Below are 13735 nucleotides of genomic sequence, written 5' to 3'. Positions count from 1 at the left end.
AGTGAATGATGTGTGGATAAATGACAACTGCAACAGAAGAGGTGAAACAAACCCAAACCAGGAGATGTTGAGTCTAGGAGAAGGAGAAGGCAGAGAGAGCACAACAATAAGACCAGCCTGGGAAAACCAACGTCCAGCAAATTTGAGAAGGGTCTGTTGTCAACCGGGCTACATGACTTGCATACATAATCTTTGTTGAGGCCTACCCAGGTGTCCACCAATTAGCTAACGAACCCTCCCAAACTGCCAGCTCAGTCAGGAAAGCCAGAGAAGCCAACAACAGGCAGAAAAGGGAGGGGTTCATAACACTCCCCCTCCATACAAGAAAGAAATCAAAGCCCCTTGAATGAGAGGAAAACCATGCAGACCAAGTCCAGTGGCCCTCGATTCAACCCTTTCTTGGATAACACAGTTAAGGTTACTGCAACTCTTTCAATCTCCAATTTACCTTATATCAAGACACTTTTTGACCGTGTATCTAAATTGCCGTTAAGCTGATGTTCCTTCTGTCTCTTTGTGGACACCCACAAACTGTAATATACACTTTCCTTTATAAGGCATGAGCCAATGAAGGTATACAACAGAGAAGAGAACCCCTAAAACAAAGAACGTTGATTTATTAAAAGCTTTATTAAAAACTTTGATTTAGGACAAATATCTCTGCAGATACAATGTGACATACAGTAGGAGGAAATCATTTACGATCAAAAGATTTTTCCTTTAGAATTAGTGAGAAATAATTATAATATACAGTAAATATTTTAAAAATCTGAGTTTTCTGCTTAAATAAATTCACAGTTGCAGTATATGGACAAAATGAAAGTGGACGTTGTGTTTACATACCCAACTGTCTCTCACACACACACGCGCACACGCACACGCGCACACGCACACACACACGGCTCATTTTAACTGAGGAGGCAACCCAAGCCGGGTTAAGCAGCCTGATGACATGTGAATGGACGGGTAAGGGACTTGGACACCAAATCAGGTCTTGCTGGGATTAGTGCAGGGTTGTGCGGCGGCATTTGTGTCACCATTGTGTCTCACACATTTTACGGCGTGTTACACTCCATAGCGTTGTTGTCGGATCGCTGCTATGTGATTATGTGATTATTCAGCGGTTATGTGATTGACCACCTCAGTATGTCGTTGAATTGTGTTTCTCCAAATGTTTATTCCGTTTCTACTTTTTGGCACATTTTTTGTGTGTATCCCCTGCAGTCTCGACGTCTGATTTGGTGTTAACGCAGACTAATGCTTCTCATCCTGGCTGATCTTACTGTCCCCGACTCCACTTAATCAAGATGTCCTCTGCTGCATCCAGGGTAGAGTCCTCCTGTTGGACCAAGAGAGAAAGAGTGTAAGTCAAAGAGCAACGCAGAGGTTTTAGCCAGCCCCAAAAGACCACCAGTGCTTAAATGAGAAGAATTGAGAAAAAAAAATAGTTATTTAAATCTAAAATTTAAGTGTGTTTATCAGCAATTTACCAAACTGTTAAACAACCACAACACAAACTTAAATGTGAGCGCATCTCAGTTTCACCATCCAGAGTCGGGCTATCCAGACTCGCAATGATACATTTTTTTATAAATACTTTTTTTTTCTCCCACCTTTAATAGACAGGACATCTAGGTGAGAAAGGGGGGGGGGGGGGGGGGGGGGAAGACATGCAGGAAATTGTCACAGGTTAGACTCAAACCCTGAACCTCTGCGTCGTGGCATACACCTCTAAGTATATGTGTGCCTGCTCTATCAACTGAGCCAACCCGGCCACAACTCTCGATGACCTTAACAGTAATATTTAAATATTAAGCCCTACATTACATTTATTTGAATTACTGATGTTGAATTTACCTTGACGAAACAGAATCTGATGTATTTGTCAAACTCCTTGGTGTGCTCTGGACTGTAGAATGCAGAGACAGGGATGGTTGCTAAACCCTGCAAAAAAAAGAAAAAAAAAAGAAAAGAAAAAGATATAGTAAAAGAATTCAGATAAAACAGAAGCACGATAGTCTAAATACATCACCATACACAAGAAAAATATACATTTTTCACATAAACACCAATCCAATCACCTTTTGTTTCCTTTAAAAACAAACTACATCTTTTGTATTATTGCCTTAAAAGGGAATCCATTTATCCGTCTTAAATACAATCGGATTACGTTTTAATGGAATGCTGTATAATTACCTTCTCTTTAGTTAGCCACTTAACAAATCTGAAGTCTTTGGGTTCATCCTGAGTGCTCTGGTCGTTTAAGTCCACCTCTGTCAAAAAAACAAAGTGGTAAACATACAGTTACAGTTAGACGGCAATAATCAAAAAAATGAAGGTTTTACTTTCAGCAATAATGGATGCGGGTGTTTGTTCTTCACTCACTGACAGAGGAGATGTCCGCGATCATAAAATATCCTCCTTCTGGCATGATGGGCTGCAAACCCACGCTCTCCAGACACAAGGCCAGCTTCCTCCTCTTCTGCTGCAACATTGCAGGCAGCTGCTGGAAGTAGCTCTCTGGAGTCCCGAACAGCTGGTATTCTCTCTCAAATCCGCAAGCTATGGCCTCCTGGTACAGCAGGAGCGGATGAAAAAGTTAGAAGAATAAGTTTGATATCCTCAACATTTTCTGGTTGGTTGGTCAAGTTGCTCCAAAATCACAAATTAAAACCGTAGACAACATATTTATTTCTCAGATTCATCTTTAAACCTTGATTTCCCCCCCCATGGCTTACTTTCTAACAATTGCATTGACAATGCTCGGACCATCACGTACAATGGAAATGTTCTAGACATTTAATATTTTTGTAAGGACTGGTAAGAAAAAGAAAAAGAAAATTGTTGTTGGTATAGATCCTCGCTAGAAATCACACGATTATAATTAGAATTTCTTTTCATTTTCAATTAAAATGAGAATAATGTTTCAAAATGATCATTCCCTCCAATAGCGCAAATCATATCGCAATTGCAATATCAGTCATAAATAAACGTAATTAGATATTGTGCAGCCCTAGTATGTGAGGCCTCTTCTGAGGGATGGTTTATTTCCATCTATGTATCTAAATTGCTACACTTATTGTGTGTGTACCTGGGCAGCTGTAGGACAGTGGTAAACACAGTTCTGATGGATGGTTTTCATGTGTGTGATGAGATGCCCAGAGCTGATGACCCAGCCAACCTGAAAAAAAGAAAAATAAAGGTCATCATAACAACGTGTAGTAAAGAAGAATACATTCCTGAAAAACTCAAATCACAAATCTGAGCATTACCTTCCAGCCAGTAGCACTGAAGGTCTTTCCACCACTGCCAATGGTGATGGTTCGTTCCCACATGCCAGGGAGGCTGGCTGTCAATACATTACTATAATTAATGAATTACTAATGCAAATGCATACTTTTTTTGTGCATTCTGTTGAACTCTGGCTCTATCTTACCTATCTTTACATGCTTGTTTCCATCATAAACCAGCCACTCGTACACCTCATCACTGATGCACAGCACGTCATGTTTGATACACAGATCAGCAATCATCTGGAGCTCTTCAGTCTTGTAAACCTGTTATGGACATTAATGCGTGACAGGTGTTTATGTGCAAGAACATATTTTATTCAGCTGCCTTTAAAAAGGAACACCACATTCTCTTACCTTGCCCAGTGGGTTGTTTGGAGTGTTGATAACAATGGCTTTAGTGCGTGTAGTGAATTTACTGGCCAGCTCCTCAGCAGAAAGAACCCAATCTCCACTTGACAGGACAGCACTTCCCTCAACTTTCTTGAATTTATCAAAAGAAAAGAAAAATATTTCCTTCTTTTAAAAGTACACATACACAAAGACAAAGGTGACATTGTTTAAAAATATGTTTCATTGTTGAATCTAATATGTAACCAAAAAACAAACAAGTTACACACTCACTGGCCTCAGAGGTACATAAACTGCTTTTCCTCCAACCATCTTCACCATTGGCTGGTAGCAGTCAAAGAACGGTTCAACAATTATGACCTGAAAAAAACAAACACACAAACGTTTGTACATTACTTTGCTATTTTCCTGCTTGGATTATTAATGCTGCACTGTACAGCATTTGGACTTGATTTTGACTGATTTTCATACCTCATCCCCTTCATCAATCAGAGCTTGAAATGCACAGAATAGAGCCTGATAAGCTCCAACTGTAACCAGGACGTCTTCAAGAGGATCAATCTCATGTCCCACAATCCTACTGAAGAATTTAGCCAGACTTTTTACAAGAGGAGGATGGCCCTGAGGAAAGATATGATGTGTAAACATAAGGGGGCTCTCACCATTTGTTCGGCAACCTGTTCAGAGTAAAGAAAATACTTTTTTGACTGACAGAAACAGAAGTGTTCCCAAATGTGCATCTCTCCACTTACGAAAGCTCGGGTATACTGGTGCATTTGGGGTCCTCCACTCACAGCTTTACAAAAAGCCTCCTGGACAAACTTGGGAGGGGAGAAGTCAGGGAATCCTTGTCCAAGGTTCACTGCTTTGTAGTCTGCCGCCAGTTGGGTGAATTCCACCCTGTTGGTGCAAAACAGATCAGACACTGCAGTGCAGGTACAGTACCTAAATGACCAGTTAGAATTACATATGACCACAAATCATGTCCTGTAACAGTCATATTATTTTCCCTGTCTTTCTCTGCAACCCTTTAATCAAATCTAAATGTTGAACAATTACATGTACAGACAAACTGAATGAGATCATGACTATATTACAATTATAAATGATTTATTTTTGTGGAAATCATTGTTTAGACCTGAATCTTTAGTGCAAACTGCTCAGAACTGTCAATGAGTGAGTTAAAGTCATGGGCCAGTTCAAATCACAAGACACAAAAAAGTCATGCAAGTTTTTCCAGACTCTCCTATCTAGCAGATGTGTTAACAACTGCACCGCATGTCTATGGTAACTGCAACCCCCCCCCACCACATGCTCCACCAATCATTAATGCGGTAATAAAACGGGAACCCTGTTGAGTTTAGACTCGGTCAGCAGAAACTGGTACACAACGTTAAAAGAAAAGTAAAACCTACAGTACTGTCCGGTGTCAAATATCACTTACCAAACGTTTTTATCGACACCTTCAGTTCTGCGTGCATTAAGTCGTCGTGACATTGTTATCTGAAATAAATAGACACATTTGTAAGTGTGCCAGAGCAAGTCGCGTTAACGTAGCTAGTGCAGCTTTAACTTAACAGTTAACGTTACCCACCTTATGATGGTTTCTAATTGAACTCTGAGGAGTTAACGTTATATTAGCGGCAAGCTTCCTGATTATTCCCATCATATGTTATCTGATGTACTAGACATGTTTTTTTTTTAAATGTTTCGTTTCTATGTGCTGCAATTTATTTTTAAGTAAAGTAAACTTACTACTAGCTAGTGAGCCAGATATGTCCTCCAGTCATGGACAAACAAATCCCTCTTTTACCTCCAACCTCCTTATGTTGTCTTTTCTACTTCCTGCATGGGCGGAGCAAGATGTAAGCTAGTTACCAGCAGCGTAACTCCAGTTCTATGAGTACACGCATAGCTGTAGAGGGCGAAGCTATCAGCCACACACCGCTCAGTAGCACACTATACAATATAAACTGTGCAATTAGTATTACATAAAGACACTGGTTGCCTGGCAACCTCAAAATAGCTGAAACTGTGCCTAGTATAAAAACTGTGGCACATAATCACCTAAAAACACAATCACTACTGCTACTAAGACATGTTAAACAGTGAGCTTTAGTGTGCTGGTAGGCAGATTTTGTAAGCTTTGGACGTATTCCAGGATAGTTTATACCCATAGAAATAGAATAAGAGTAGAACTGACACTACAAATGAAATATACGAGAGTCTGGTAGGACAAGGATGGGGGGAGGCAACATAGGGGAGCTAGTGGTTGTTATCTGTCTGTGAATATGGGGGGGCGGTGCTTCTGGGTTGCGTTTGTTTGGCAATTGAGTTCAAATATCAACAATCTCTGCACAGCTTACTGTACCTTAAAGTAAAGGACCTGAATACTTCTTCCACCACTGCTCACTTCCTCTTTTGCAGCAAGGCGACAGACATATTCCTGAGCCACCCCTCCTTGCTTCTACTTCTCCACTGTTCATTTGTGGCAGAACCTCACCTAAGTGAGTCCGCAACTCGACGGAAGCCAGTTCGCAATTCATGCGGAAGTTAGCCGCTTCAACAGCCAGTTCTTTTCAGTCGCAACAGCACACATTAAAATGGCTGACACTTTAACCATCCTGCTATGTTGATTTGAATATCCATTCTACCTTTAGGTCTTTAGGCTAAGCTAACTACGCCAACTAGCTTTATATTTAGAGTGAGAACATGAGAGTAGTATAAATCTTCTCATCTAACCAAAGCGATTGAGTGTATGTCAGGTTTGATATTTGGTAATACAATACAATAATGTCCACCAGAATGAAGGATCACATTTTATTGACAACACATCCTATTGATCCTTAACAGGAAGGAAGGTACAGTACTGCAGATGCACTTTCAAATCATGTCAATTAATCATAGTTCCATAAAAGAGACTGATTTACTTTTTTAAGCATTGCCTCGTCTTGTCATAAACAACAACCTCCCATAACACACTCCCTCTAAACTGATGCTTTTTTCAAGTCCTCAGGCAGCACTCTGCCTCTCTTCCTCGCCTTGTTCTTCTTGTTTTCCATTTTGACGTTCTTGTGTTTCTGGATATTCTTCTTTCTCTTGTCCTGACGATGCTGCATCTTCTCTATGATGGTCTCACTACGCGTGTTCCACTGCTTCTTTCGCTGAGTACGCCTCTTCTCCTTCTTTTTCAAGGAGGAGCGCAGCATCTCCTCGTCGTCTTTGATTTTGATGCCCTCTGCCTTATAAAGCAAGTTGGTCCACTTCATCTTCTCCTCCATCTCGCGTGCCTTCCCCTCATCTTTCTCCCTCAGCTGTTCCAGCTTCGCTTTGCGAGCCTCTACGCGACTGAGCAGCTGCTTGTAGTTCTTCCCCGTCAGTGGTGTTATCTGGCCCTTCATGCTCTGTTTCTTGTTCTTCTTTTTCTGCACCTTGTCTATGTACACCTCTTCCACTGTCTCCACCTTGTTGAAGACAATGGCGGTTTCATTTCTTTTGCTTGCAGCAGGGGCACTCTCCACTTCCTGTTTTACCTCTGGCTGCTGTTCTTGACCACTTTCTTCAGCTAGTTTCTTCATCCGAAACTCTTTTCTCTTCCTCTTTTTGCGCTCCCGTTCCAGCTTTCGTTTTGCTCGCTTTGCCTGGACTGCCTCTGATGCTGCATTCTTAGGGGCTCCCTGACAAAAGATTAGTGTAAAATATTAGTCAAATTTAAACTATGTAAGACATGAGTTTAAGTTGGAACACTGCAGGGTGACGACGTACAGTAGTCTGGACGGGCAGAAACGGAGACGTTTAGAAACAACTATGCCCGTCAGTCTTATTGTTAAGGTGTGCTTACGTACCTTTCAATCCAGGAAAATAAATCCCTGGGTCTTACATTCTGCCACCGTTTATGTATTTTGAACTTAATTCATGACTTTCAAACGTAGAATAACTTTAGACAATTTGCTTCCTGTTAACAGTAGCACTCACATGCCCGCTGTATCCAATGGTCATGTGATATGTGTTGTCAGGCTAATATAATGTTGTTAATATAGACAGGGATAATTCCTGATACAATGCGATACAGTACACAATGCCATTTTAAACATAAAATGAAAACAAAGTAGTGTTGATGCACCCTGACCGGAGGGGAAGCACCAAGCCAAGATATTAAGAGAGCAGCTCCCCATCGGTGTGCCTATTACAAACTAGCATTTGTCCTGTGCACAATACTGTAAGTCACTATTGCCACAACATATACCAGCAAAGGATTAGCATCTGTTTCTCTTCCATCAATGAGTTGTAGAAATAAATATACAATATTCAAATGTAACGTTTGCTTTGCTTATTTAGCTGGTTCCAGTTGAGGAGTCAGCGGTTGGAGTATACTGTCTTAGCACAGTTCAGATATTGTGGGATACAATGTCACTGAGAAGACTATAAATAAACCTTCATGTCTCATTGTCTGCACCATCTTCAAAGACTGCATACCTGCCCTCTGGACTCTTCGATCTTTTCATGAAGTCTCTTGCGTAGTACATCTACTGTGGAGAAGTTGGACTCTACATTCCCTCCTTTAAGGAAGACAAAAAAACAAACATGAAGACAGGGAACACTAAAACATTTAATAAACAAGTAATGGATGCACTTACTGTACCTTTAGGGGCCTGTGTTGTAGATCCATTTGCGCTCTGAGTTTTGGAGCCATTCATTTTCGCTGCGGCCGCTCCTTTCTGGGCTGCAGCCGCCGGCTTTTTGCACTTTTTCTTCTTCTTTGGAGGACCCGTGTCATTTTTACCCTTGAAATAAGCTGCACACAGACAAACATCTATTAATAATCACATGTATGTCAATTGGATTGCAATGGTTCTGCAATTGTTATTAGAGTTTAAGATTAGGAATGCAAACGTGCGTAGGCAACACCATGAAACTGAAAGAAAGAAAAAAAAAGTCAGTGCAGAGCTGATGAATTTCTGTGACCAAAGGGGAAACGCTCACAGTTTATTGGTTTAGAGACATAAGCCAAAAACTGCTGATATTGTGGCTGACCCTTCATATCCAAAAGTGATGATGTCTGCTGTACGCTTGTGGCTTTCTGATGTACAAAACATCACACACAAATCAATTTCAAGTGTAAAATCATAAAATATAATTAAAAACATAGAGGCCTCAAAGAAGAGAAGGTAGAGGATTGCAGCGCTTAAACAGTCTATGTTTAAAACGCACAGGAGAACGTAGTTGCGTTTGTGATGTAGTCGACTCACAAAATTAAATGAGAATCAAAGTCATTGAAAATATATATATATAGTATATATATATTTTCAAATCACTGTTATTTAAAAATTAAATCCTGAACAGGGTGAATCGCGATTTCGATTTTATAATGATTAATCGGGCAGGCCAAAGGTTTATTTTCTTTTTACAAACAAGGCAAATAATCTTAATCACCACTAATGTGCAATTAATTTGTTTAACACATGATCAAGTAATTAACTGTTTTGTCTGTAAAATGTCAGAAAATGGTTTAACATGTCACAATTTCCAGTTGTGCTCGCCAAATATTTCAGAAAGTGTTAGATATTTAATTTACAAAAATTCAACAAATCGTCACATTTCAGCAGCTGGAAATTTAGAATAGTTGGTATTTGTTTAATAAATGACTCAAATGTTAAATTAATGATAAAAAACAGTTCTCGGTTGTTTTTTTTGGTAAATTGATTACTCTTGCCTATTTCTGATTTCTTTACTACACCAGTAGCTTTTTCAACAGCGTAGCGCCTCTGTTGGTCAACAGCGATAATAGCCACGCATGTTGATGACAGATATTGAGTTTTAGTCTTTTCCAACAACCATTAGCACATAAACTACAAATGAACATATCATTTTTACAGTTAAAGCACAGAAAAATGTATCGAGGGCATGTTGGTGGTGCTCCACCAGTTAGCTGACATTACCAAACGGTCTGTTGTGAGGCTCCTGGTCCCGTTGGGATAACACGCTACTAGCCAGCTTTTGAATGTACGAGTCCTTGGAGGCGAGATCCATGTCGCCAACTGAACACAGCTGCCTTTAACGCAGACACAAAAACAGACACACCAAAAACACGAGCTTACTGAGTATCAACACATTTCTCAACTGTACACACACGTGGGTATCATGCCGGGGCGGGGCGTCACCCGGAAGGAGTAACACCCTAATAAGTCCCCCAGCTGATCGGTTATGTATGTAGCTGTTATGCAGTCGGTCTCGGCCAGTTCTTGTCCCGTTTTTCCTTGGATGTTTTGACCGATCATGGCTTCCTTCAAATCCGCGCTGGCTTATTCCACCAGGGTGATAACGACACTAAGCAAACAGGTACGTTACTTGTTTCATTTACGCGTTTTAACATCTCTTAGTCTAGTGAATGTCACTTTTCAGTAGTTGCGGATTTCTGAGCTGTCTGTCTGTCTGTCTGTCTGTCTCTCTGTCTGTGTCTGTCTGTCTGTAATCGCAGACGCATTTCATTTACATCAAGAGGACTCTCCTCCTGCCCAGACTGCCTCTCTTCAAACTTGCAGAAGGTGATCAACATAAAAGCAAAAAGTCCATAGCCATTAATTATACCTATGTAGACAAAACGCACCATGTGGATTTCTGTTTAGACAAATAAATGAAAATATATGATTAGTGATTGGCTCTTATTTTTAACATTTTGTGAACATAAGATTCATGTGGTTATAATGTGAACTTGGAATTAATTAAGGTTTGTAATCAGGAAACGTTCATATATATACTGTGTACAGTATGGTATTTGATTAGCATTATAGTTAGATTTTTAAGGTAAAATTTGTGAAAATGATTGGGAAGAGACCACATGTATTTATACATGTTATATTATGTAACTTTTTCAGACTGAGACTGAAATGAAAAACGTACAGCAATATTAGGTGTAAACTGTGCATGCCACAATGTAGGCTAAGGCTTACCTAAATGGCATTTGTCCATAACATTCTCTTCTCGCATTCTTCCAGTGGCAATGTAAAGTGCTGTCTTGTGTATTGTGAATTTCCAGGAACGTTTACCTTCGGGCGACTGTCGAGCTCCACAGCAGCCCAAGCAGAGAAAGGAGAAGACTCTTTCCTCAAATGGTTCCTGCTGCTCATCCCGGCCACCACCTTCGGCCTTGGTACATGGCAGGTACGGCTTATTCACTTTGTGTTGTCACAAAAACAAAACACACACACACACACATATATATATATAAATTGTTGTTGGGTAGACTCAGTTACTTTTGTTTCTGTACAGGTGAAACGTCGTCAGTGGAAACTGCAGATGATTAGTGAGCTGAAAAGACTCACTACTGAGGAACCCATTCCTCTTCCTATTGAGTAAGTACATGTTTGATACATTTACTATTAATCACAGACACACACTGTGTCCCCTCCTGCTTTGTGAGGCAGATTTTAGAATTATGCATTTATTTTGACATGTGGAAATATTAGACACATACTGGAGCAGTACATAAACGGTTAAAGATAACCTTTAAAGCTATAGGGCATAGTTGCCCCCATGAAGAATTTTAAGTAACGACAACAACACTGTAGGCGCCTCCATATGATACAAGCCTTCCGTGATTGAGCTTCAACCCCACCACCCGTCCGCCACACAGAAGAGGTAATTGTCTTCACTTGAGTTGGAGGGTGGGGGTGTGGCCAAGACCAACTGCAACTTTGTTTGTTTGAAAGCCATGATGTCTCTCTCTCATGGGTGGCCCAAATTCTGTGAGCGGGCAAAGCAGAGAAAGGGGAGCTAACCTTGCCCCTAATGAGACCGGCCCATCTGGGCTTTCATCTTCTCAAAGGCAGAGCAGGATACCCAGGGCTCGGTTTATACCTATCACCATTTCTAGCCACTGGGGGACCATAGGCAGGCGGGGGGAAGTCATGTTAATGTTAGAAAAACTTCTCCAGTTGTGAAGCTGTTAAGATTTTTTTTTTTTTCTTGATAACATTACAAATTTACAATAAATCCTTCTCTTACGAGTGAGATTGCTACTTGTTCCCCCAAAATCTGTATCTATTTGACCTATTAACGTGCAGATTTTCTTGTCATTGTTCTCTCTCCATCTTAGTCCTCATGAGCTGAACAGCCTTGAGTACAGAAGGGTCAAAGTGCGTGGGCAGTTCGACCACTCCCAGGAGCTGTACGTTCTGCCCCGCTCTCCAGTCGACCCAGAGAAAGAGGCCAGAGAGGCGGGCACGCTGTCTTCAAGTGGAGAGACCGGCGCAAATGTTATCACTCCATTCCACTGTACCGACCTCGGGTAAGACGACAGATAAAACCCCGTTGCTCTGGGTTAACCCTGCAGCTAGTTAGGGAAGTCACGTTACATCCAACACTCCGTGATGTTTGCTACGTTCTCATGCAGCATCACCATCCTGGTGAACAGAGGATACGTCCCAAGGCAGAAGATAAGACCAGACACCAGGTTGAAGGGACAGGTTAGTAGTTCAGATTTTGAAGCAGATGAAGACCTTTTTTTTCTTCCAAAAAGAGTATTCCACGGTTTTAACATTGTCACTCATGATGGAGTTAAAAAAAAAACTAAAAAGAACCCAAATTGATGCAGCAAAAGAGGATCAGAATGCATTTTTTTTTTTTTTTTTTAAATCATAGATTGGTTATGCTAGTAGTGGCTAATGTAGTCTCAAGCGGAGATAAGGAGCGGGCTAGAGAGGTCTGGTAAACTCACTTTTTTTTCCCCTTACCCCAGATTTTTTTCTTCTAATTTTCAAACATGTAGTCTTTAGACCCAGCTGATGCCGTGTCATCACTTGAGGTGTTTGTCATTTCATTAAGTTCTTCATGGAGCAACGCAAGTACTCCCTAAAACCTGTAATCAGAATTTTACTTTAGTTTTCCCTTAACACCCTTTCTGTGAACAAGCTTTTCGTGGACACAACTAAAAACATTTTTAAATAACTTTTTCACTAATTTATAGTACTCCATTTTATTTTAGTGGTGCTGGGATTTCTACGTAACATCCCAGCTTTAACCAAGCTCACAAAATCATTAGCACAATTTATATTAAAGGAAACAGCTGCATCATTCATTCTTACATTGGTATTCCTTTGAGGTCTTATTTAACTAATTGTAATGCTCCTGTGCAGGTGGAGGGTGATGTGGAGGTGGTTGGGGTAGTTAGGCTGACAGAGACCCGCAAGCCCTTTGTACCTAACAACGATGTGGAGCGAAACCGCTGGCATTACCGGGACCTGGAGGCCATGGGCAGCGCCACTGGAGCTGAGCCCATCTTCATAGACGCAGACTTCGGTAAATTCTTGAAACAATTAAGCCCATTATGCTCTTTCATCATAGTGAATATCAGATTATAAATCATACACTTGGTAATAATTCTACAGGTGTGCAGACTGCAGAAAATGGTTAAACCTGCTTGCATAAATAAAGATGTTAATGAAAATGTATTGTATCATGCAGACAGCACAATTCCTGGTGGACCAATCGGTGGACAGACCCGAGTCACGCTAAGGAATGAACACATGCAGTACATTATCACATGGTTGGTGGAGAAAAGTAAATTAGGTCTATAAAAATAACCCACTTATAAATGATTTTTTTAACCAAACTGTTTCTTTCAGGTATGGCTTGTGTGCAGCAACCTCCTACATGTGGTATGCAAAGTTCATCAAGAAGATTAAATTGTGAAAGGATTACGCAGTGGACAATCGCAAAGCACACTGCTGCCGTATTTGATTTGTGCGTCATCAGTTCCAGCCTGCTGGAAACTGTCAAATGTGTATAGTTGTGGTTTATTGTAAAATAATAAATATAACTGAACTTAACGCTTGAGTTCTTACATGTTGCCAAGTAGTTATGCATTTTAACAAACCGATTTGAGCAAGTTAACATTACCAGAGATGAACTGCATTGACATCTTGCAGTGCAACAATTGGATGATTTTCAGTTCTGAGGAAATGGTTTATATTTACTTTACCAAAAAAACATTTCTATGAAATTGTAAATGCCTCTCCTTAAAATGTTTAAAAGCCATCAGTCAACTGATGCTACTTTAGTCCTATCAACTACATCACCTACTGCAAAGGAAAGGT

General features: G+C 40.5%; 3 protein-coding genes across 5 annotated transcripts; 1 reads left to right on the top strand and 2 right to left on the bottom strand.

The window, feature by feature from the left end:
• Positions 1–1201: 1201 nt before the first annotated feature.
• kyat1 (kynurenine aminotransferase 1) lies at positions 1202–5504 on the bottom strand. Of its 3 annotated transcripts, none has more exons than XM_032538784.1 (13): positions 5236–5504; positions 5086–5144; positions 4394–4541; positions 4113–4262; positions 3915–4001; positions 3648–3773; positions 3437–3557; positions 3273–3349; positions 3092–3181; positions 2386–2572; positions 2197–2273; positions 1858–1944; positions 1202–1339 (listed from the first exon to the last, which is right to left on the bottom strand). In XM_032538784.1, the coding sequence occupies exons 1-13, from the start codon at positions 5308–5310 to the stop codon at positions 1280–1282; spliced, it is 1344 nt and encodes a 447-aa protein (XP_032394675.1). In that variant the 5' UTR covers positions 5311–5504; the 3' UTR covers positions 1202–1279. The 3 variants fall into 3 exon arrangements, with proteins under 3 accessions (XP_032394675.1, XP_032394676.1, XP_032394677.1); XM_032538785.1 differs by having other exon boundaries at positions 5404–5490; XM_032538786.1 differs by having other exon boundaries at positions 5397–5434.
• A 925-nt stretch (positions 5505–6429) lies between these two features.
• surf6 (surfeit 6) lies at positions 6430–9867 on the bottom strand. The gene is made up of 4 exons (XM_032539632.1): positions 9581–9867; positions 8284–8436; positions 8118–8200; positions 6430–7318 (listed from the first exon to the last, which is right to left on the bottom strand). Exons 1-4 carry the CDS (start codon positions 9669–9671, stop codon positions 6629–6631), a joined length of 1017 nt encoding a protein of 338 aa, XP_032395523.1. The 5' UTR covers positions 9672–9867; the 3' UTR covers positions 6430–6628.
• surf1 (SURF1 cytochrome c oxidase assembly factor) lies at positions 9817–13449 on the top strand. The gene is made up of 9 exons (XM_032539633.1): positions 9817–9980; positions 10120–10186; positions 10678–10802; positions 10911–10993; positions 11737–11928; positions 12034–12106; positions 12776–12938; positions 13104–13185; positions 13265–13449. Exons 1-9 carry the CDS (start codon positions 9918–9920, stop codon positions 13329–13331), a joined length of 915 nt encoding a protein of 304 aa, XP_032395524.1. The 5' UTR covers positions 9817–9917; the 3' UTR covers positions 13332–13449.
• The last annotated feature ends 286 nt before the right edge of the window (positions 13450–13735 follow it).

Source organism: Etheostoma spectabile, chromosome 16, assembly GCF_008692095.1.
Source record: "Etheostoma spectabile isolate EspeVRDwgs_2016 chromosome 16, UIUC_Espe_1.0, whole genome shotgun sequence".
In the NCBI taxonomy this organism is placed as follows: Eukaryota; Metazoa; Chordata; class Actinopteri; order Perciformes; family Percidae; genus Etheostoma; species Etheostoma spectabile.
This window is presented reverse-complemented; position numbering and strand designations above follow the sequence as displayed.

Coding starts and splice junctions, on each gene's coding strand:
- surf6 (XM_032539632.1), bottom strand. CDS start 9,671: ATGGATCTCGCCTCCAAGGACTCGTACATTCAAAAGCTGGCTAGTAGC. Junction 8,437..9,580: donor GCCTCACAACAGACCGTTTG/GTAATGTCAGCT, acceptor GTCTGTGTGCAG/CTTATTTCAAGGGTAAAAAT. Junction 8,201..8,283: donor TACAACACAGGCCCCTAAAG/GTACAGTAAGTG, acceptor TCTTCCTTAAAG/GAGGGAATGTAGAGTCCAAC.
- surf1 (XM_032539633.1), top strand. CDS start 9,918: ATGGCTTCCTTCAAATCCGCGCTGGCTTATTCCACCAGGGTGATAACG. Junction 9,981..10,119: donor TAACGACACTAAGCAAACAG/GTACGTTACTTG, acceptor CTGTAATCGCAG/ACGCATTTCATTTACATCAA. Junction 12,107..12,775: donor ACACCAGGTTGAAGGGACAG/GTTAGTAGTTCA, acceptor GCTCCTGTGCAG/GTGGAGGGTGATGTGGAGGT.
- kyat1 (XM_032538784.1), bottom strand. CDS start 5,310: ATGATGGGAATAATCAGGAAGCTTGCCGCTAATATAACGTTAACTCCT. Junction 3,558..3,647: donor CAAACAACCCACTGGGCAAG/GTAAGAGAATGT, acceptor TGTCCATAACAG/GTTTACAAGACTGAAGAGCT. Junction 1,340..1,857: donor TCAGATTCTGTTTCGTCAAG/GTAAATTCAACA, acceptor TTGGTCCAACAG/GAGGACTCTACCCTGGATGC.